The sequence below is a fragment of the Macrosteles quadrilineatus genome, unplaced genomic scaffold, assembly GCF_028750875.1.
Source record: "Macrosteles quadrilineatus isolate MER2022 unplaced genomic scaffold, UCM_ALF_1.0 Scaffold_7__1_contigs__length_78375512, whole genome shotgun sequence".
Taxonomy (NCBI): Eukaryota; Metazoa; Arthropoda; class Insecta; order Hemiptera; family Cicadellidae; genus Macrosteles; species Macrosteles quadrilineatus.
The window spans coordinates 34,015,879-34,041,543 of record NW_026542600.1 but is presented as its reverse complement, the minus strand read 5'-3'; the positions used below and the strand labels follow the sequence as shown (position 1 = coordinate 34,041,543).

The 25,665-nt window shown below is 32.8% G+C and overlaps 1 protein-coding gene across 4 annotated transcripts in view; it reads left to right on the top strand.

Moving 5' to 3' along the window:
• LOC128999170 (epidermal growth factor receptor kinase substrate 8-like) overlaps positions 1 to 25,665 on the top strand; it is a 78,221-nt gene that overhangs the window by 14,844 nt on the left and 37,712 nt on the right. For all 4 annotated transcript variants that reach the window (XR_008491244.1, XM_054425563.1, XM_054425564.1 and 1 more), the window contains 2 exons: positions 21,715 to 21,898; positions 22,880 to 23,000. Coding sequence is in view for 3 of the 4 variants with exons in the window: in XM_054425563.1 (XP_054281538.1) it covers positions 21,715 to 21,898; positions 22,880 to 23,000 (305 nt within the window). In the remaining variant the exon portion in view is untranslated. The remainder of the gene's footprint in view (positions 1 to 21,714; positions 21,899 to 22,879; positions 23,001 to 25,665) is intronic.

The window sequence follows — 25,665 nt, the reverse complement described above, 5'->3', positions numbered from 1 at the left end:
AAATAATCTAGCTGTTTTAGTTGTTGATAATTTAAATTTTCACAATGAGTCATTGTTGTATTTACTATAAATCTACCAGCGGCTCATACTGGAGGAACTAATTTATTCTGATCCTTCGGTAGCTGAAACTTAGGCAAATAGAATGACGGAATAGAAAATAGTAAAAATAATGACAGTATATGGATTGTATATCTATGAAACAGTTATATATGTTAAAAACAGATTTTCTAAATTGGCGTTAACTGGTGAACACCACCACTACAATACCAGAAACAAAACCAACATTGCTTTAAACCGCCACAGATTAGAACTTTACAGTAAAAAACGAAGTTATACCGGCTCCAAATTTTACAACTAAATTCCAAATGAAATTAAATTGGTAAAAAACATGGTGGGATTTAAGAGGGGTCTTAAAACATTTCTCATCAACAAGGTAATGTATTCCCTTGATGAACTTTAAAATTTTAGAAGGAGCATTAATTTTTAATTTGTATAAACTTATGTTAGATTTTAAGAAATTTGTATCTATAGAATGTAAGAACATTGTAATATAAAATCAGTAAGAAAATGACACTATTCATGTTCTTTGTGCTTTAATGAATAAAGAAATATTGAATTGAATTGAATAGTATAGTTAGATATTGAATAGAATTGAAAATTGAATGGAATCGAATAAAAACAACGTTGTATTGCTTCAACTCGATGAACTCATCTCTTTGTTTTCTATGATCTGATCGACAAATAGACCTAAAGAGGCTAGAAGATTAGATAATAAATAATTCAATTTTTTTATTGTAATTAGGGGTGTGTGATCTTGACTTTTTTACTTCATAGCAGGTCAAAAATTGTACATTCGGGTCTCAGGCCAAAACCAGGTCGCGTTGGAATTGTATTACTTGACAATATTGATTAAAAAATGTTTATCTGTTATACTACAATTGGTTTGAGCGACCTGCAATATTTTGTACATTGTCCTTGGTTGTGATGAATTTGTGAAGGTTTCTTACATTCTCATCAAAATAATAATGATTATCTGGAATAGCAGAGACATCATGATCATATCCTGGGATCACAGTAAAATTGTTACATTTAATCGTACAATTTACACATGCTTTTACGCTTTTACCGATATCTAGAACATTTCATCCAATGATGTTACCTGAACAAAATATGTAGTGTTAGATTTTCCTAATGCAGGGCCGGTTTAACCCATTGGCGAACTACGTGGCTGCATATGGGGACTTGTTCAGCGGGATTGTTTTTTCAGAAGACAAAATCGAAATAGTATATTACGTTACTAGTCCTGAAAATAAGTGTTTACCGGACGAGTGTGGTCGTTCCCGTGCGAGACGAAGTCGAGTACGGGATTACCATACGAGTCCGGTACACACATTTTGGACGAGTTACGTACGATAGTTTACGCCATACTACTAAATCTGTACAAATCCTTATATATTTCCACCAACTAAAGGACAAAAAATCACTAGTCATTGGTTTTTTTTATAACCACTCATTGCCACCTAAATACTAAATACAGTACAATCAGCTGATTGGTGTCCGGTAAAACTCATTACAGTACAGTAGTACGCAATGAAACCCCATTTGAATAAGCTGGCGGCAAACAGCTGTTTTCTGGACTAAATGCTTGTGTGGGAAGTTCGTCAAAATAATGTAGTGTGGCGTAAACAACTTTACTGACAAGTGAACAACTTAATTTTGTTTTTTTTTGCTCAGAGATCAAGTATATCCAAAGCACCACACCAAAGGCATTTATTATGTTTGTACCAACAGCACTTGAAAAATGCGTACACTTGTACAGCACTTCAACTTAAGTCAATGCATTGATTTGCAGTTTCGATTTGTAGTGAGTTGACTCTCGGCAGCGTACAGCAACGGCCGCCTTTAACTCCAGGCCGCGGCTGCAAAGTGGCAACATCGCAAGTAGGCTTGTAACCACCGGTTTGTTCGGAAGCAGTCTATTTACGAAAGCTTGGTTATTGGACTATGAAAATATTGTCTCTGCTTTAAATGTACAGATATAGATTTTCAATTCATAATATTTTGTTTTTCAATTCTGTATGTTTTATTTTCAATATTTTAATAAATTTATGATCATAAATTTATATAAATAAAGTGCGAAATAATTTCAGCTGATGTCACCTGTCTGCCATGTTATCTTATGGGACGTCTGACACTAAACAACCCATCGGCAACGTCGCAAGTAGGGTTCACAACCCTACTTGCGACGTTGCCAATTTTACAAGGCCGCGGCCTGAAGTTAAAGGCGGCCGTGGTACAGCGCGGCGCCTGTGGGTTTCATTTCATCACTCATGCTTGAGATAAGCTCTCAGCTCTAATTTATAATTAGTGCAGTAAATAAGAAGAAAGTATTATAAACAGTTGTTAGTGTAAATATTGAGACATTCTAGTTAATGAGACATTGGATTTGTTTTGCAATCGGATTAATGTAGGCTCCCTATTCAATTAAAAATCCCTCTCTTGTCATCTACCTACACCTGCTTTTCATTGTAATATGCTTTAAAAAAACATACATCGTATCCAAGTTATCCTGTAAAAATTGATTTCACATTTAGAAATAAATTTTTAGCTTTGGGTTTTGCCAAAGTGTATATGATGAGTAAAAGTGCAAAAATGTTATTTTTCTCTGAATAATAAACAGTAGTTGAAAAAAGTTTTTTATTGCAAGTATTCTTCTAACCTAAACTTATAAAAAAGTTCTTCCCAAACAATTTCACAAATAGGGTTAAGTTATGTTCATGGGGGCGGGGTGGGGGGAATTCTAGGTAGCGCTGATTAGGGTGTTCGCTTAACTCTGAAAAATTCCTAGAACCGGCCCTGTCCTAATGTACAATCATAGGGATACCTGTTGAAAATGCTAGGTTTTTAAACACCAACTGTTTTTTGTTGTTGTGATCTAAAGTATCGTTACCTTGGGCAAGCCATTGGTGGCTACACTGATAAGATAGGGCTGGTGCTGGTTTTAAACTAGCATTGCCTGTCTTTATCAGCCAAAATACCATTGAGCTATTTACTGTAAGGTATACCAGGTGGTCATAAATTATTGGACACATTTTAACATTAAATGATTAAATAACCAAGCAAAATAGATTCATGGGAATTATTTTATTAATTGCAATTTTAAAACAGTGTTTATCATGACAGTACAAAAAAAGATTACTGTACATCATTTCAACAACTAAACTATTTCCACATGCTTCCATGGTTTGCATGCAATGTTTGAAGTCTCATTTCGACCTCACACCACTTTTTTTAACATTGCTGGAATCATGCTTTCAATAACCCCAGACTAACTCTTATTTTAAGCTCCTCAATGTCTTAGACATTGTTTGCAAACACTTCTGTCTTTGACATAACCCCAGATAAAAGTCTATGGTGATATAATGTCTGGAGAACAAGGAGGCTAAGAAATTGGGCCATCCTGTCCAATCCAACAACCAGGAAACTTGTCATTTGGTAGTCACAAACTATCTTACCCCGGTGTGGAAGTTCACCAAGGCCCCATCTTGCTGCTTCTTAACACTTGGTTGTATATGCTCATTTTGTGGTTTTGTATATTGTTTGAGCATGTCGAGTGACTATCTGTTCAGCGAAAAAGAAAGGTCCTATCACTTCACCCACAGCCAATCATAGTTGGGAAAGTTAGTCAAAAATTTTAACTAGTTAGAAGTTATTAGTTAGTTAGTTTAAAAAGTAACTGATAGAAGTTATTAGTTGGTTGAAAAACTAACTAATAGAAAATAAAGTTAGTTTTCGTAGAAATTGGCTGTTTGTTGGGCAGTTGTTTTAAAGGATTTCGTAATGACAATGGCACATCTTGGTTACTAATCAATACTATAATATGAGTAAAGTTTGTGCACAATGGTTTAAAAAAAGGCTCCTATGATTTCCTCCAATTGCAATGCTATTGAGAATTGCTTATATAATACATTTGCATTGTATGATGTTTTACTAACCAAAGGGATAATTACGACTGTTAAAAAACATTAAGTGTTTTACCGCAAAACATTATACAGTAGACTCTCTCTTATCCGGACGCCTTTTAACCGGACATCGGTTTAACTGGAATACACTCGGCAGAAATTAAATCTCTTTAACCGGACAATTTTTATCAGCACTTTAACCGGAATAGATCGGCAGAAAGTGGGCGGTACTGAAACAACCATTCTTGAGAGAAAGATTTGAGACCAGTGATCACGTGTCTAAATACAATGCTTTCCAAAATTTAAGTCAAATACACATAGAAATACTCTGATAGAAAATAAAATACTCTAAAAAAAAAAAAATGAAATACTGAAAAAAAATGATAAAAAAAATTAAGAAAATGAAATACTCTAATCATCTCTGATAGAAATACAGATGAATTTTGCAAATATCTACAGAGCACTAATAATAATTTTGTATTTAACCCCGCTTTAAACCCCAATGAAAATTACAATAGTTTTTTGAGAAATTTTTTATTATCTTTCAATCATATATTTCCTGTTAAATCACTAAAAAAGAATGCTAAAACTAATAAATCTACTCTGAATTGGGTGACCCAAGGTATAAGAATTTCCAGTAAGAGGAAACGAGAATTGCACTTGGAAGCCAAGTTTAGTAGAAACCAAGAGTTTTTATCCTATGTAAAGCAATACAAAAAAATATTTAATAAAGTTGTAAAAAATTCAAAAATTCTCTCAAATAATAACCTAATTAGAAAATCTGAAAACAAGTCTAAGGCAGCTTGGCAAATTGTTAACAATGAACTGGGTTTAAACCGTACTCAAAGATACAAAATTGTTTTAAAAGATGATACAAACCAAACCACTGTTGATAATCCTGATGATGTAGCTAAGCTTTTTAACAGTTTTTTCTGTAATACAGTTATTAATCTGAATGTAAAAAAGGCTTCTGTCAAGGGTGTTCATTCGTCTGTAAAATCTTACTGCAGTGATGGTGGGGTTACATTGTGCAATCTTAGCCCCACTAATAAAGATGAAATAAAAAAGATCATCCTTTCTCTAAAGAACAAAATTTCAGTAGGCTGGGACGAAATCCCAATTAAACTGATCAAATCTGCTGCTGACATTATCTCCGAACCCTTATCTCTTATTATAAATCAGTGTCTACAGAATGGTATTTTTCCGGATCAACTCAAGTACTCCCAAATTTCTCCCGTTTTTAAGAAAGGTTCAAAATCAGATATTAATAACTACCGTCCAGTATCAGTATTAAGTAATTTTTCTAAAATATTTGAAAAAGTAATAAGCTATAGACTAGTTATTTATTTTGAAAGTAATAATTTATTTTACAATAAACAATTTGGTTTCCGAAAAAACTTAAGCACAGTTTCTGCTCTTACTCATTTTGTTAATGAGATTGCAGAGGCCTTGGACAGGTCTCAGGCCACAGCAGGTGTTTTCTGTGACCTGTCTAAGGCTTTTGATTGTGTGGATCACTCACTCCTGTTGCTAAAACTTATTGATTATGGGATTGGGGGAAGTTGCTTTTCTTTAATACAATCTTACCTTTCTGAAAGAAAACAAAGAACTTTAATTTTAGAAGATAACAACAAACATTATTCACCATGGGAAATTATATCCACAGGTGTTCCCCAAGGCTCAGTATTGGGCCCACTTTTTTTTCTTATTTACATTAATGATCTTCCAAAAGCTATTAATAAAGAACTAATTCTTTTTGCCGATGACACTACTGCTTTGATCAAAAATAATAATACAGCTGAAATGTTTTCTTCTCTGCAAAGTGTGGTAAGGGACATGGAGCAATGGTTTTTAGAAAATGGGTTAAAACTTAATGTTGAAAAAACAAATATTATTAAATTTTCTACTAGACACAAAAATATGGAAAACTGTTCCTTTAATTTAGTTGAAGCTCATAAATTCTTAGGGGTTTACGTAGATGACGCAGTTAAATGGGATTCACATTTGAATTATTTACGTAACAAAATTAGGTCGATATCATCTTTATTCATACATTTAAGGGACTGTGTTTCTATTGAGACACTTAAAGTAGTTTATCATGCTTATGTGGAGTCAGTGTTAAGATATGGCATAATTTTATGGGGTCAAGCTACTGGTATTAAAACTTTATTCAGGTTATAAAAACGTATTATTCGTATTATTACCAACTCTCATCCACGCAGTTCTTGTAAGAAACATTTTCAAAATTTAAGAATTCATACATTAACGGGGTTGTATATTCTAGAATTATTAAATTACATACATTCAGTTAAAAATGAGCTACCAGAAACAATAAATTTTAATCACAGGTATGAAACCCGAAATGAAAATATATTTAGACTCCCCAGACACCGTTTGACCCTATATGAAAAATCTCCATTGTACGCTGGGCTGAGATTGTACAATGTGCTTCCGCCATGCTATAAGTCATTAAGCAAACCCAAATTTAAAGATACAATAGATAATTTTCTTATTGACAAGGCTTTTTACTTAATTGAAGATTTTTATAGAATTACAATTTAGATTTTTTTTTTTTAAGTGTTTAATTTTAAGTTAATAGTTTTAATGTTAAATATTTTATGTATGGATTTAATTTTGACAATGCACCTATCCTAAATGTTATGACATGTATGGAATGTTTTGTGCAAATAAAGTCTATGTCTATGTCTATGTCTACACATTTAAACAATCCGTTTTTACGAGTTTTTGGGGACGTCAGCTTTACACTGATGTTGATGTAAAAATCTAAAGGAAAGACCAAGGACGTTTTGTAGTTTTCGACGATGCGCCTCGCGAATTGATGCGTTATTACACCATCTTGTAATTATAATTGCGACGCTCCACGATCCCAGTGACTTTGCAATAACGGTCAACAGATAACAGATGTTATATTATGTATCATGAGTTTTATATTGATTGAAGCTTATTGTAGACATTTTATAGATTTCTCGCCCACATGAAAAAGTTTGTAAGGTAAATTTAGGATGAGTAGATGTCTACAGAAAACAAAGTGACTTTACAACTTAATTAATCGTAGTAAGACTGCAAATATTTTTAGGCTTATAAGCTCTATTTTTACCTCTTGAACAAATCAAACACCTCGAGCAAGCTCGGTTCCCTGGTGCTTGTGTTTTAACACGTAGAGTGCTGCCGTTCCCGATCGGGTACGGCGCTTGGCCCCCGTACGGTGCGTCCGTACCCCATCGTAATGCCTTTTGTATATCTTCGTTTTTGCTTTAGTGTCGGCCGAAAGCGGACCTATACCACGTTAGCGTGTAGTATGTGACTTGCATTTTGTTGTGGTGTAGGTTGGTAGTAAATTTCCCCGTAAAATCCCCGTCTGGCAATCTCAAAAGTCTTCTTTTTGTCCCGTCTTTTTCCCTCCATTTGGCAATACAATTCCAATGGGACCGGCTACGTTCCAAAGAGTGCTGCTATCTGTGGGTGTTTAGCGAACTACGTCGAATCTGGTTGTTAAGCAGGACATCCCCTCACGTTATTTGCTATTCGTAAAACCAAAATTGAAAAGCCAATCACACGCGGCAATCGGGTTTACTCGAGGCTGAGGGCTGCGCCGCACTGGGGATACGCCCGCTATTTGACGTGCCGCAGCGAACGTGTTAATCAAACATTGTCACATTTTACATTACTACAACAGAAACAAATTACTTTAAACTTGTCAGATAATGAACATCAACTGAAGACAATGTTTTGACAACTGAGATGATATATCAATCACCAAACAAACATTCCCCCTTCCCACCCCTCAGTGCTTGGGGTGTTGATAATGGCCGTCACTGCCCTTCCCGCTGTTGGTGAGTTGCGGCCCAAACCTCATTTTGCGTATGAGTTGCGACCCAGACAGAAAAAAGTTTTGTATGAGTTGCGGCCCGAGTATAAAAAGGTTAATTGCGACCAAGGATATGGTTGGTTTAATGGTACATAAATAAATATACATAATTTAAGAAATCAGTTTATTGTGTTAGTTTGGTTTGCACTCCATTGTACATAAGTTTATAAAAAAAACTTTTGTTGGATTTTGAGTTGTACTCAGATGTTAGCCCTAATTTCTGAATTCTTCTCCTCCAACTTTGACCCAGATGGAAACGGCAACCCCGAATTAAAAAACTAGGTCATACTTCCTTGACTGCACTATATATAGCAGGCTCAAAAGCTCTGAAAACCTCTTTAGGGTAACAGGTAAAATTAAGAGCTACACACATTCACTAGCTACACATTTCAGTACCAAAGAGTATGTTTTATTTGTTTTCTCAGGCAGCAAGAAAAATATAGAGGAACTGATAGACATCTACATTCCTCTAGGTTGTATACATGTTTATACTTGGGCCGCAACTCACCTGTCTCTCTTGGAGAGATTAGTGTCCCGGCCGCAACTCACCTTTAGCCGCCCTTCCATAGTCCCACTGCATTCCAAAGCAACTGGGACTTTGACCTTCTCTTTCCCCACCCCCCATGTTGTTTGTCTATAAGAGCGCTGACCTCTCAAGGCCTCACGCAACCCTCACTAATCACGTGAAATAAATAACCCGTATTTAAAAATTCTAACTAGTTAGAAGTTATTAGAAGTCCCGTAAAAAGTAACTGATAGAAGTTATTAGTTAGTTAGTTTAAATACTAACGAATGAAATAGAAGTTAGCCAAAAAAAAAAAAAAAAAACTAACGAATATTGCTATTCGTTATTCCCAAGTATGCAGCCAATGCACACCAAACGTTTGTTTTAGGACTATCTCTTTCTTGTTCACAAACCATATGAAGATTTTCCATGCCCCATATCCAACAGCTATTCGCTTCATCAGGAAAAACATTTTCTAATAATTTGCTCTCCTCATTGTTGATTGGTTGTTCTATAAACTTTACCTTGTCAAGTATGCTGACAGCAAATCCACAGCGTTGAGGTTTGTCGTTAGTTTAATTTCGTGTAGCAATTGAATACTGTACGCATGGAGCTTACGGTGTGTTTATGCAAAACATAACTTACACTCACAGTTTAGGTGATAATTACAGACCTTTTATAACCACTTTTCATTTTAACTGACATTTTTATAATTTATTTTTTAGTTACTGTTAAAACAGTTTTAAATATGCAATTCAATAAAACAAATACCATATTTCTAAATTGCTTGGTTATTTATCCATTTAATCTTAAAATGTGTCCAATAATTTATGACCATCCTGTATTATTACAAAGAAAATACAATCATAAATTGTAAAAATATGTTCACTTTTATCAAGTAGAAAGGAAGTATATATGTAACACGTTCGCTACTGACCGAGGTATACATTTGAATCTTACACATAGACCGGCTGTCACTTGGATAACAGTACACACAGACCACGGGCGAAAACCTGTAAAACAGTGATCATTTACATTGTAATACGCTACAATCGTGTTTGTAAATAATTTATTCTTGTTTTTTTAAATTTTTTATAACCTTTTGTAATGTCGCATATTTGCGACGCCCGGTCTACAGTGAAGACAATAGTGAAAATTGTCATAGTTTTCTTGAAATAGACCAAACGTCGCATATATGCGACAGTTAATTTTTTTGTGTTTTGAGGTGAAAGTAAGTAAAAAAACTGATTATTCAAGAACAGTTTATAACTGAACAAATATAAAAGCTGTATAGGATAATGCAGGATACATTCTGCATACATACATACAGTGATGCAGAAAAGTAAAGACCAGTTTTTCCAACTATCATATGACGTCACCAATCATCATATCCACAGACCAAGCAACGCAGTTGTGCGTCAGACATCTCTGTAGACCACTGCAGGGAATTCAGTGCCTTCAAATAGACCGTTACAAAGATATAAGCACTTTAATAACATTAGAACCCCGACGCGTATATGCGACGGCAGTCTATGGGTAGAAACCGGCCGTCGCATATGTGCGTCGCTGGTCCATGTGAATGAAAAATTTTGTACTATTGCAGTAGCGAACGTGTTAAGGAATGTATTAACTCCAAAAAACCATAATTAATCATGGGTTTTTCTATATATAGACATAAAAATGTCATCAAGATGATTTTTCATAGGCTTCAATCAGTGGTAGAGATGTTTGGTGCTGCAAAACCAATCAATTGCATTTCTAGCAGATTGTTTTTATTATTAATTTAATTAACTGATACTTTCAAAGAATCAACTTAAGAGAATGACAATAATAGTGATAGAATCTTACCAAATCAAACTTAAATCAACTGTCAATATAAAAAATGTTAAGACAGCAATGACAGTTGGTTAGACTCACCGATGCAGATTAAGTTATTCAAATCAACTTCACTTGACTCTTGTTAATTGTGCTACCATATTGTAGTCCAATACAGTACTTGTATCATATGGATACCATGAAACTCAAAATGTCCATAACAATTACCCAAGTTAAAACCTAAAACCTTGCCAAAAGTCTAAAAAACTGCAAAAGCAACTGCAACAAAATCATTTGAAATTTTTCAAAATTTTTTGGAACTGGAACTACACTTGGTATTTTTTTAGCAAGTAACATATGTTATTGAAATTACATAAACCTATGTGCCAATATATACCTATATTGATTTTAGAACAACTTACAGTTCATGAATAAAATGTCTTCACTAACAAATAACCCTGGTAGAACACTCACTATCCTGTGTAAAAAATAGTTCCAAGATAGTCAAAATTTTTTTTTAGCTGTGAAGATTGAACTTGGTATGTGTATAATTTTATGTGAATAAATCCAAAATCTTACGTACTCTCGTGGTGTACAAATAGTAAAAAAAAAAAACTGGAAACTTTTGTATTAAGCCTGCCTATTCCATAAACGCTAAACAGCAATGTAACTTTTATCTGAGGAAAATAATTAAATTTTGTTTAAACATTCATCTAGTTATATTTCCTCATTTGCATTACATATTCTGCCCTTGCACATAAAGTATGAAGATTTTATTGTTAGTTGTTAAGGAAGTTATTTAAAGGTCTGAGCTGTCCGTTGAATGACAAACTTTTAATTTGTTTTAAAAACTGGTCAAAATTGCATATTTCACTTTTACATAGTTAACTATCCATTCTTATACAGTACTGTAGTAAAATAACAGCGCAGTATGATTAAAGTATTCCAGTAGTTGGTCAGCAGTTTAGTGTCTTATCATAAAGTTCCTTTGTTGTCTAAAAAAAATTATTTACATGATAGAATTTTGCTTTGTTTATGTCAAATTTATTTTCTCATACAAAAGTATTAAAAAAGTATTAAAGCAGTAAATATCTTCTTAAAAACAAGTTTGATTTTTAAACTTTTAATCCTTATTATATTTTAATTTCTAATTAAAATATTCAATGATTAAACATTCATCAAGGTTCTTTGAATTCCCTTGATGATATTATTGCAACTAAAATACCTAACCTTGTAAAATCTATTCAATTTTCACATTCAAAAACTGCAAGAAAATTATAATTGAAAATAGAATAACGAACTAAACATTAATTTAAGCTATACTATTGAACAGTTAAATATTACCATCCTGTCAACAGAAAAATTAAAAAGTCTAGTTTTATATTACGTGAAAAAATACAAGTTGGGAAGTAAAAAGAAAAAAACTAGTAAGTGCTGTTCAAATGAATGTTAAATAAGAGAAAAATGTAAATGTGTGTGTGTGTGTGTTCATGTAAAAATGTTAGTGTCTGTCAGCAAATTTTACAATAGTATACAGTATTATAATGTGTATGCCTTGTCAGCATTAAGGAACCACTAATAACAAATATTTTTCGATTTGTAAATACGTCATGTTCATGCATGTTTCATCATGATTTAAGAATCTGACCTTCAGTTTTTAATACCAGATTGGATCAAACAAAAACTTCATTCAATAATCATTTAAAATCTGGAAAAACTCTCAATTAATTCTTTTTAATACCAAAGAGATTCAATACCAAAATGGCTGCCCTACATTGCCTTCTTCAGGAGGACTGTCAGTTGTGTTTCCCCAGCTACTGAGAAAAGGAGAGAAGGCTTGTATGTGAGATGGGAAAATAAGTGGGAGAGGAAGAGAGAGGAAGAGAGATAGAGAGTGAGAGAGAGAGAGAGGGGAGATTGCAGACATAGGTCCAATGCTCTACTCCAGGCAATATACTTTCACTTGATCAACTGTCCTTGCCCAGTCATATCCCAGTCATGCAGTGTTGTTCTCCAATGTGCGTGCGTAGTGTGGTGTCATAGCCTTTGCCATTTGTGTCTGTGTTGTGTGGTGTTAGCCATTTGCCATGTCTACACACCCACCACGATTTGCCTATGGGGATGTACAGCATAAGAGATGCAATGGACTACCCTATTGGCAGGTTTACAGTGAGTGTCATACCCTTTGTATTGAATTATTTTCATCATTTTCCAGGAAGTTAATTGGAAATAGTTTTGAATGCTGTTCAACATGTATCAAGTAATGTCTTTGGTTTAGCAATAAATAATAATTTAACGATTGTATTCCAATTTTTTAATTTCAACCCATTTAGAATATATTTATTTAATAAACGTCAAATAGTGGCGTTTGTAAACAAATTGCTACATTAAAAAAAATAACAATAGCTGGATTAAATCAAATAAATTTTAAAGTAAATAGTACACTATACAAGTTATTTAAAATAAAACAAGACTCATTTTAATAAACATATTGAATTAAAGTTGTCAACACCACTAAAACTTTGAGTTGTAAGTGTCAGAGTGTTAATTTATTTCAGTTTTGATTGCTTAATAAACATTTTATAAATACTTGTATTTTGTGTAACCTCAAACAGGCAAGTAAAAAGGTGTTGAGGTTCGGGATTTGATTATTTAAGTTTTGTTCTCAGTTTCTAGAATCTAAATTTCGGATTTTGACTACCACTAGCTAGAATAATTCAATCACATTATTTAGAACTAATGAATCAATGCATGACTAGAAATGATTATTCCACAAAGACAAAAATGCTAAACTATATAATATTGCATTTAGTGTATTAGTTAAAAATTAAAGCAAGACTTATCTTAGTGATAATTGAATAACTTCCTTGATAACTTCGCCTTGATTTTTCAAAGGCATTCGACAGTGTGACTCATGATAAGCTGCTTGATGTTCTTTCTAGTTTGAATATTGATAATAAGGAGCACAAGTGGTTTTCTTCTTATTTAAAAAATCGGCAACAATGTGTCCAAATTCAACATAAATTCAATTATCCCAATAGTAAATACACTTATACTCAAAACTATTATTCTGATTTTAAAACAATAAAACACGGGGTTCCTCAGGGATCCATCCTAGGCCCTCTATTATTCCTTTGTTACATGAGAGGATTGCCAAAAGCTATAAATGCAGGAGGTTCTGTATGCCTTTATGCTGATGATACCAGTATCATAGTTACAGGGGAATCCCAGGAAGAAATAGAGCTTAAAACATTTTTAAATCTTGTATCAGTCAGTGAATTTTCAAACAGTAAAAATCTTTTAATTATTTCAAATAAATCAAATTTTTTATCATTCAATACAAAACAGGCTAGATTAAAATTACAACCAAACGTTCAGCTAGATGGATCAAAAATTATTCAAGTAAACCATACAAAATTCCTTGGATTGATTCTAGACGAGAATTTGAGTTGGGATAAGCATGTTGATCATGTAGTAAATAAAATGTCAACTGGCATACATGCTTTGAGACAAATGTCTCATGTATGCAATATTAACACTCTCAAATCAATCTATTTTGCTCTGATCAACTCGCATATGGCTTATGGTATTGCTATATATGGCGGGACTAGCAATAAAAACCTTAAAAAAATTCTGAAACAGCAAAAGGAAGCATTACGAATTATCTTTAATATAAAAAATAGAAAATCCACAAAACCATATTTTTCCAAATTAGGAATCATGACGGTTTATGACCTATATATATTTGAAACCATTTTACATGTAAAAAAATTAAACACACAAAAATACAGTAAAAAATCACATGCATACAACTTGAGAAATAACAGATATGTAGAACCGCATAAATTACAGATTTTTGAAAATAAAACAACTTTTATTGGTACTAAATTTCTTTATAATCTACCGAAGAATATTCTTTGTGAAGAAAAATATATCAGTTTCAAAACCCGCCTTAAAGAATACCTATTGACTCATCCTATCTTTTCAAGTAAAGATTTTTTTAATTCAAGGAATGTAAAATAAAAAAAAGAATCATTAGTGTCATTGTCATACAACAACATAAAAAAGTGTTATTTGTAACCATCATATTTTAATTAAGGACATTAGTTATAAGAAATGTGACTCTATTCAATGTATTCATGTAAATACAAAAAAATGAATAAAGATTATTTGATTTGATTTGATTTGATTAGTAAAACTATAAAATTTTATAACAGCTAGTGAATCCTGATAGGTATGTGACATAAATTAATTAAACTATGACCTAAAACATCTATTGTTTTTCATTATTTATGGCCTATCACATTGCACAGTTTATTAATGCCTAAACAAATATTTTATTTTTTTAAATAATTTCTTTTGTAAACAAAGTTCATTATTTAATATTAATCAGGTTCTGACATAAATTAGGCATGTTTTTACAGTGGAATATTAAAAACCTAATACAAAAAAAAGAAAGCTTCAAATCTTAAGCTAATGTGCCAATGAATAAATAGTTATAACAATTTTTGGTTGTAATACTGGAATTTATTAAACTATCACAGTCAAAGCTCTATGCTAAGGTTTTCATCTCAAAAACCCAAAGTTGAAATTTAAGTTTGTCACATATTTAGTCAATAGATAGAAAAATAGAACAGTTTGCAATGTTTGGGTTGTGTTGCTAGCCTTGTGGTTAGTGTCTTGGACCTTGGTATGACTGGTTAGATCCCCAACGATCCTCAAAAATTTGATGGGTTAGACCGCTTTTCACTAGAAGCATTTGATGTTTCTTCGATGAAAATTCCATTGGCGTATGGACAAAAAAGAAATACATTTTATTTATGATATTAATTTAACAAGCACTGTATTTGAACAATAGAATTTGTTATATTTTTGTGTAATGGCTAGGTGATTAACTTGAAGATGTTGTTGTTTTGCTTGTTCTGTTATGTTGTGTTAGCCACAGCGAGATGTAAGATGCCTGACCAGGCATGAGGCATGTTGTTTGTCCTTGTAGCTATGCGTTGCCTTGGTAAACCAGTATCTGCAATCCTTTCTCTTGACATTATCGATTTCTTCCTTTATCTAATAACTCTTACATGTAATGATCATTATTACTGTTCCATCCTCGTTTATTTCAGCTGTATGATGATGTTTTCTTGTAATTACTATAATGCATGAAGTAACTTTGGGAAATTTCAAAACCTCTTTTGCTGGTATTGGAATTAAAAAAACCTCAAAGATAATAATTTAAGATGGCTTGGTTAGATATAACAATGATGAAGAATAATTCATTTGTAACAATAGGGTTGTTTTTTTATCGTGTAAATTAAACACACAGTAACTACCGGTATGTAAAAAAAAATCATAAACAGAAATACTTATTTTAATGTCTATCAATTACGGAATACAATATTATTACTAATCATACTACAATTTATTGAGTCAGATAGTACATGATAGAACTTAATACAAAATGGATTCCATTCAACATTCGTACCAGTAACGTTATAGTTGTAATATGTAGCAGTAGGAGTGAGTGGCTATCAATTATTATTTAAATTAAATGAAGTCTGTTAGTATAAAGGAGTCTCATATATATTAAAACCTAGAGGTTAAAATATGGATTTGAAATCCATTGGCTGTAGTTTTATGTTATGTATTTTAACTTCTTTCCGTCTGTTAATTACCATGTGAGTATTGATACACATTTAAACTTGTAAAAACTGCAGATAGATCGCCATTTTAAAAATCTTAACACATCTAGTTTCATGTGAAGTCCTTAATGTAGTTATGATGATGGTTTTTCAGCTTTCTGCCAGCGTAGGAATTTTTTCTGCCCAAAGAATGAACCAGTGATTTGGAGATGGAGGTCTTGATTTTTCACTGAATTGATTTTCTTTATTTACAAAAATGCTCATTGTAACTAAGATGCTACTGCTATCTGAATGCTCAGAGTCTTCAAAACTGGTCTGCAGAGTTTTGATGGTTTTAGGTTAGTCATGGATCTCCTATCTTCCTATTGCAGAAAAAAGATTCGATGTTGTACGATTGAATTGTTAAAAAAAAGACTACACTTTGGACTTTTTGTTTTGATTTTGTTTGAGCAATTTTATTGGTTATAGTCAATATTATAAATATTGGAGCGTGTATCATCAATTGTTGTACATTCAAGACCCCCCCCCCCCACAACCCTGTCTGACCAACCTCTGGGCCACCTGACCATACCTGAGTCATCAATCAGGACAAAGAAGGCCTAAGCAGTTTTGTTTGATAGAGTTCCTCTGATTTCATTCCTTCATCACAACTGTACACGAGCACTGGTCTTGTAGATTTTTGGTTAATATAAATTCTTGGCTCAAATCTTATTTGCTGTCTGCGTTTTCCGTTTTCAATAATATTTAAATACATCAAAGTGTTTTGAAATGTAATGCAATATACAGGGTGTTGAAAATGTCTGGAACCAACATTATATCTCGTGAGTGGTTAAAGAAAAACAACTGATATTTTGTGTACGGATATACTATGGTTTTACCTATCTTTTAGTGCCTTATGAAAATTTTTACCACTTATAGGGAACGTCCTGTGGAGGATGCAGTAAAAAGTTTGAATGGAAGCCTATGGTAAATGATACATCATTTTAAAGGCCATTTTTTTCTGAGTAAGGAGCCACAAGTTTCATCTCAAAAGGACCACCCTAGCAAAAATGGCGACTGTTTGAAATTTAAAAAACCACTTATAGGGAACGGAATTTTTAAATTTCAAACAGTCGCCATTTTCGCTAGGGTGGTCCTTTTGAGATGAAACTTGTGGCTCCTTACTCAGAAAAAAATGGCCTTTAAAATGATGTATCATTTACCATAGGCTTAGATGAAAACTTTTTACTGCATCCTCCACAGGACGTTCCCTATAAGTGGTTATTTAAATTTCAAACAGTCGTCATTTTTGCTAGGGTGGTCATTTTGAGATGAAACTTGTGGATCCTTACTCAGAAAAAAATGGCCTTTAAAATGATGTATCATTTACCATAGGCTTCCATTTAAACTTATTACTGCATCCTCCACAGGACGTGCCCTATAAGTGGTAAAAATTTTCATAAGGCACCAAAAGATAGGTAAAACCATAGTATATCCGTACAAAAAATATCATTTGTTTTTCTTTAACCACTCACCAGATATAATGTTGGTTCCAGACATTTTCAACACCCTGTATATATTATACAATTAAAAGGCAATTACTTGGATATTTTTGTTTTTCTAACTGTGACCAAGTAATGCAATTAGTTTTCATTCCAAATATGTTTTACCACTCAAACTTTTTATTTTTCTGGGGTTCTTATTTTTGTTTTATTTCTTGGTCGCTTTACTGTTTTTCTCTTTGCCTTTACAGTCAAATGTTTTACTGACAACTAGAAACTAAGGAAAAAATTCATATATTGTACTAAAAATGGGTCCTTGGTCTAAGGGTAGTTCATTAAATATACTTGATTAGGCTTGTTTTGTTATTTGTTACATAATTTTCTTTTTTTATTTAATTTGTGAAAATTAAACTGACTAGCATCAGAGGAAACCTTATATGAAATGAATGTAAAAATAACATTTAAAAATTATTATTAAATGTGGTATGGTGTAAAAGTTGTGTTTTTATTAGTAATTAATATTAATAGTACTGGATTCAGTGGTATTAAGAGTTAAAATTGTTGCTTTACTAGTGCTCGTTGCCTTGAGAAGAAATAAGACACTGAAGAGTTGAAGGTCGTTCAGGTGTCTAGTTTTTGAGAGTTGTAACCTACACCAACCAACACCCGAAAATATAACACCTGAGAAACATCGTAGAGCTGAAAACAGGTCTCTAGGCCCTATTATCAAATATTTCAGGAGGAAGCTATTACTGTACCTTACATGGTAAAATTTTGGTCTGAATCCAAGAAATATTCATTGTTTTGTTGCTTCTAAATCTCAAAACCTCAAAACCGAAATATATTGTATATTTCCATGCTAAACTAGAAAAATACCATTTGTAATAAAATGGATTAAAAAAGTGGGTTTCAACATTCATCAACAGTTTACATCTTATCTTCACATTTAGTCATCACATGTAGTTGAATCCTATTGTCAGAAAAGGGGTTTTGTCTAACACTAAATATTTGTAGCAGAGTCATATTAATTGCATTAAATGCAAAAGTGCCTAAGTTACTTTTATAATTAGATCCATCCAAAATAATTCATACATTAATTAGTAAAATAAAAATAAAACTAAATTAGTTTTTTAGTAGTACAACATAAATTTGTGTGATACATGTACAAGGGCTTTTCCAATTTTTACACTTTTAGATGCTGTTAGAATTCTTATTTCGCTACTTCACTCTTTTGTGTTTAAATATTTTCATAGTTTATTAATATAAAATTGCATTTTGATAAAATTAGATTGAATGTATTATTTTAAGTAAACTTTAAGTAATTTTAATAATCTTTTATTATGTAATTCTTAAAATAGATTTTAGAATAAGCAAAATATTTCTCTTTAAAAACAAAAACCAATATTAGTATCTGACATTATTTTTATTTAATAGGGTGTCCATCACAACTTAAGGCATATATACTCACCCCACTTTATAGATGGGTAGTAGTGACCTGATACAAATATATAAATTCAAATTGGGATACAATTTACAAATATTGCCTATAAAGATCAAATATAATCTTATAAAATGTTAGAAATGGTATCTTACCACACAGTATCAAAGGTAAGCACAAATTTACTTGTTGAGACAGTAAAAGTTCTTCACTGCAACTAAATTAAAAGTCCAAGTGCAAAATTTTAAGCGGTAATAAAGTAATAAATCTAATAAAAACTATAACATTCAATCCAGTAATACCGTAACTATTCAAAAATTAAAATACAAAATTATAAACATATTAGAATACCAAAATAAATTTAAAAATAATAATACAGATAATAATAAAGTTACAAAATAAAATATTTAAAACTGGAACTATTAATTGATACTAAATGGAAACTGTTGAAATAATGAATGGACCAACATAAGCGCAGGTTATTTTACATGGACATTTGTTCTCTATTTACATGCTCACAGGACGGAGAGTGAATGGGCCCAGTTAATTGGCTTATCTAATTTCCAGCGGCAGCTAGTGAGTGTAAGATGCAGAAAGTGTGGGAGCCGAGTCTTACTCTACTTTCACTAGCTACGCCGCCGCGCCGCCACGCTCACAGATCAATTCCACTTTCCACTTGGCTAATGAGTTTTACATTTATACAAACATTAACCGTTAAAAATTCCATTAGTCCTGCAAAATTATTCTATTCTTGGTCCTATCAGACTATCCATTACTGTAGAACCCCTGTAGTGTTTCAAATCTGGAGGTTACTTTTGTGAGCATTTTAAACTTCAAATGACCTTGAATGTTTTTTTAAATGGATTTCATGTGGGAATTGATGTTTTGTTTTAAATAATTATTTTCTAGCTCTTTAGTACATCTTTTGTTTTCCAACTTATAGCTTAACCTTTCAACATGTAGGCTTAATTCTTTATCAATAAAGCTGTACTAAAATTCAGCTAATAATTCTATTCAATTGATACAAAATTAATGTAAAACTTTTATTTTTATTGGTTAAAACAATTATTTTTTTTACATATAGTATGTGTTGTGGATATTTTGTAATATTTTGTTGGTTTCACAAGTGTTGATTGATTTGTTAAATACATCTATGAGTCATATTTATTTGTGTTTTTATATATTTTTAATATCAGGGTGTGGTAGTGGTTTGGTTATATAGCTCTAGACTTATGCTCTGAAGGCCATGCTCTAGCCCTGCGAATCACTAATTGGTTTTTATCGCAAGTGATATTGTGAATGACCAATGGTTTTGTGCTTTACTTATTAGGTTTCAGGCAAGGAGAACTCTCTCTGGTGTTGAGAACTCCTACTAAATGCCATGCGACCATTCAATTAGTTTTAAATAAAAGAAAAGCTTGAAATGTCTGGCAATTAATTTGTTTTTAATTTATTAATTTTGATCTGTTGATTAGTAAATAGTTTTTAAATTGCACTTTCTTGAACTAAAAGGCACAAGCACCAATATTCTATTGTTTCAAAGCTAGATATTAGAATTTGTATTTGATTATCAACATCGTGATCTTCTCGATCAAAATTAATCAGTTTAAAAATTAATTGTCGGATAAATACAAACAACATTATTGGACAAAACATCTTGAAAAATAAATAGATAAAAAGCTTAAAATAACAAATATGTGAAACAAAATGAAAAAGTGTTATATTTGAATTACATTTTTACAATGAATACAATAAATTAACTTATATCATGGGAAATCCTTTTTTTTCTATCTGCTGATTAAAATATAGGTGAAAGACCCCTAGTATCTAGAATAGAATCTACACAAGCAGAGAATTAACTATAACTGCTCCCTTGCTTTTCATAATTATTTAACAAAAAATTTCAACCCACAATTTATTTCCAAAAATTAAGACCTGACATGATATTTGCTCTGTGTTTTTATAAAATCTGAATTTTACGTGCAATGTTAAAGCAGTATGTCTTGGCCTCTACTTAAGACAACCCCCGGAAGACATTGGGCTTCATTAATTACAGAATTTATATAATAGGTATATGACGTTTTAGACCTAGGTACAAAACAATTTTTTTTTCATTCTCTAGCAAATTTTTATATAAAAATAATCATGATGCAATACTCTTGTTAAAAATGTGTATTTTAAAAAAGGCATCCATTTAAGACGAGTTAATTAAATTTAATTTGGATTACGCTGTGTGTCCCATCTAGTGTGATGAGTATGATGACCAATAATAAATTGTTTTCTTCAACGTCTTCTTGAACAACTATTTTGTTTTGTAGATGTAGGTTTAATGTTATTGTATACTTTGAATTGTTAGGTTAAGGCCTGTAACATTTAATATACACTTATTAGATAGCCAGCTAGTAAATGGTACAAAACTTACCAAAACACAACCTGATAGACCATGTACTTACCACAACATGCGGGTTAAACCACAGCACTAAACTAGAAAAAATGTTGAAGTCTGAAACATGTATGTATAGTTAGGCGATATAACAGTCTGTTTACATCTCAATTGTTGAAATTGGCTTATTTCTTACTGAGAAGATTTTTCAACCAAAAGTAATTCAAAACATGAGTGCAAGGGTCAGCACTCATGAGTACTACTACCTCTTACCACTTTAATTGTTGTTTTCCTTTTTCACGGATTAATGCATTAGGCCTTACATAGGTATTTCTAGTTATTATTATTATCCATCAAAATGGGAACACTACTTGTTGAATTTAATAAAATATTATTGAAATACGAGTGTGAATGGAGTGAAATGCCTTGTGTAGCTTTATTACAGACAAAAATCTGTTGCTTCTCAGCCAGGGCATTTATTAAAAAGCCCAATTATCTAGTACAGCTGGGCCCAGTTTCAATTCATCTATGTACGAGTATATAATATAAGCGTATTATATATATAGATATAATCAATTATCACAGTCACTGTTACATTGTTTCAGACCCAGAAGGACGTAGCGGCAGTGAGTTGGGAGGGGGAAGAGACGACGAGACTAGCTCCACGTCTAGTGAGAAGTACGGAAGGGATGTGGCAGTACTCAACCACTGCTTCGATGACATTGAAAAGTTCATTGCACGTTTGCAGCATGCAGCAGCTGCTTCCAGGGAACTGGAGAGGAGAAAGAGGTCAGTGAAATAAGTTCTTGATCAGCATCATATGTGTTTGTACTATTGTGCAGGTAAAATTATTTATGTCTTCCAAAACTAATTGTATTTGCTGTAATTATTTACTAGATAGTAAATATCTATAAAAGATAATAGGCCTTCATGGGCTATCAATCTTGTCTCCAATGGAGTCTGATGATGACTGGCACAAATTCATCAGTGTCTGCCCCCAAACATAGAGTCTACTCTCCTCTTATTGTTTTTTTCAAGCAAGGATGCTGCCCCCCCCCCCATCTTTAGCAGCCTGTGGTTGGCAGTATTGACAAATTGCCCAAATACTTATTTTTTGGGTTTATTTTGATTTAGGCCCGGAAAATGGATGTATGTTTTTTATTTTATTAACTGCTCATGTTATTGTGATTGCATCAACGTTAACTTATATTTTTGTTTAAATATTCAGTTAGAAATGCTTCACTTTTTTAAAGATTATTATTAATTCATTTATTTTTTTCTCTACAGTAAATCTTAGTAATATACTTTAAGCACTTTGTAATATGTATTTATAGCCTGTTTGACTCTATTCAATACATGTTATTTTATGTATAGTGAATAAAGAATGATTTGATTTGATTGATAGTTGATACAAAATAAAATGATTGTTTTCCATGCTCTGAATTTACTTTCCCTTGCTCTCAATCAGTTCTCCATTTGCCCACTATGCATGCTAGTGTTTTTTTACCTTTTATTTCGGTGATTTAAATCAGCTATGAAATTAATTGTATTGTGAACTTGCTGTGTCCTGTCAACTGTCTGGAACTCTTCTCTTGGTTGGATCCATTAAATAATAAATTTGTAGGATATTGCACTTTTGTATTGAGAATTATTTCAATTATTTACTAAAAACTATAGGAATCAGATTTACTACAACAGTTATAACAGAAACTATATCAGTACTAAGTTTTTTGTATGTTCATAAGTAGTTGACTCACTGTTCATGTTCAGGAACCGCAAGTCCAAGAGGAAAGACATGGGAGATGGCATGTTGACCATGAGAGCCAAACCTCCTCCAGAATCAGAGTTCATCGACATCTTCCAGAAGTTCAAACTTTCATTCAATCTGTTGGTGAGTATAAGCATAGATAAAACATACTCCCTTAGTAGATTTCCCATCCTTATGGAACAGCTGAAGCCAATTTTATTGTTATTTTGTTTGGTGTATTGTAGAGTCGTGTTTTGTTTACGATTTGTTTCTATTATTTTAGGATTAGTTTATCATGATTTGTGCCTCACTGTTTGGTTATACTGTATAGCTTGTGGACAAGTTATTGTTTATGATAAGATAGTTTTATTTGGTTAAACAAGGTTTTAAATTACTAAAATAGCAAGAAACGAATTGTAAACAAAACACTACTCTACAGTACACCGGACAGAACTAACAGTTAAATTGGCTTCAGCTGTTCCATAAGGATGGGTAATCTACTAATCTATATAGTCCAGGAATTTTAGGGATGAAACTGCCTTTCGACCTAACATATTTGGACTAATTGGAAACTTTGCAGTGTTGTTTAGTAAGCCTAAATAAATAAACTATCAAAAGTCCCCATAAATCCCGGCTGTGCTTCAGCCGCCATCTTGGAAAATGGTGGCCAATTTTCACTTTTTTGACAATATTTCACAAACTATTGGTATTGGAGAGTTTTTGTAAATACAAAAGTTAAAGAACGTCTAAAAATACATATTTTTTTATACTACAAGGTTTGCTCTATCTCTAAAGGGAAGAGTAATAAAGCGTGTATTTATGTTAAATATTAATAGCTTAGTATAAAATAAATAAATTTGCCAAGTTTGATCCAAATATATCCATAAATAAGCAAACTGCAACAATATTATTTTCCTCCATAAGAATAACATGGGAATTTTAAATTTAATACTATTTTTATTATTTATCTCAATAACCGTTAGAGATAGAGCAAACCTTGTAGTATAAAAATATGTATTTTTAGACGTTCTTTAACTTTTGTATTTACAAAAATTCTCCAATACCAATAGTTTGTGAAATATTGTCAAAAAAGTGAAAATTGGCCGCCATTTTCCACGATGGCGGCTGAAGCACAGCCGGGATTTATGGGGACTTTTGATATTTTATTTGTTTAGGCTTACTAAACAACTGTGCAAAGTTTCCACTTAGTCCGAATTTGTTAGGTCGATTTTCCTAATATTCTTCCACTAATAAGTCATATTAATTTGTTAAAGTTTCTTAATCCACTGCCAGTAAAGAAATTTGAGACCATGGCTACCGACAGTGTTGTTTCATTAAAATCAGTTCTTTTCCATTGGCTTCATGAGCAATATGATACAATATTGTATGAGAGTTTCATAATATAGTTCAGTTTCGTGTTTTATGTATTTTTATTTGAAACTATAATAAAATATTAATTGTACAGCAGTCATACAATGGGAAAATCACAGAGTTGAATGAACTAAAAGACAACAAAATATCATATGTATAATTTATACCATACATTTTATTGCAGTATTCTAAGAACTAAGAAAGAGAACATGTTATGCCATATTTTTTGGTAAATTTAGTATTTAGATTATACTACTCTAGTTTAGCCTATTATATGCTGTAATTTAAAAAATTAAACCTCAGTTGAGCCAAAATACAGAAATAAAATGGTGTGAAACGTGATAGAAAGTATGTTTTAAACTCATCTTATGCGAACTAGAATGAAGTACCATACAAGATTTTTAATCACTTTAAATCTTTCTGATAATTCTATTTGTATGTCCTCTGTGCACGCCAACTGTCCAAGTCCATTCTATCATAGTGAATCTTTGGTAAGTTGGTCAATATTTGTCTGAGAAAATTTCTTATTCCCAAACTGAAAACTTGAAAACCCTTGCATCCCAGATTTAGCTGGGAATCATGTTAAGCTTATGAGAACTATCATTTTGGTTCCATGCAAAGAGAAAGTTGCAATGTTTATGTTTATATTCTCTTTCTTTATATTTTTGAATGCTTTTTACTAGGGATGGACGGGATTGAATTTTTAGTTCGGGACGGGACGAGACGGGATTTTTATTTCCTTCCCGATTTTCGGGACGGGACGGGACGGGATTTTATTTGTGCATAAAAAGAAAGTCTTGAGTATTGCAGTTACCAAAAAAAGACATACAAAATCAATTTTTACCGTTTGTGGTACTGATCTATAAAAACAAAAAAATGGGTAACAATATACAGGTACCTATAGAAACTTGTGACTCGCGGTCACGGTGCGATCGTCAAAATGACCGCGGTCACGGGGTGATCATCGGTATGACTCGCGGTCACGGGATGATCGTCGGTATGACTCGAAGTCACAGCATGATCGTCAGTATGACTCACGGTCACGGCGCGATCGTCGGTATGACTCCGCGGTCACGGCGCGATCGTTGGTATGACTCCGCGGTCACGGCGCGATCGTCTGTAGGACTCCACGGTCACGTCGTGATCGTCGGTATGACTCCGCGGTCACGGGGTGATCGCCGGTATGCCTCGCGGTCACGGCATGATCGTCGGTCCAATAATCGCGGTCACAGCGCGATCTTTGTTATGACTCGCGGTCACGTTGCGATCGTCGGCATGACTCCGTGGTCACGGCGCGATCGTCGGCATAACTCCGTGGTCACGGCGCGATCGTCGGCATGACTCCGCGGTCACGGCGCAATCGTCGGTATGACTCGCGGTCACGGTGAGATCGTCGGTAGGACTCCACGGTCTCGTCGTGATCGTCGGTATGACTCCG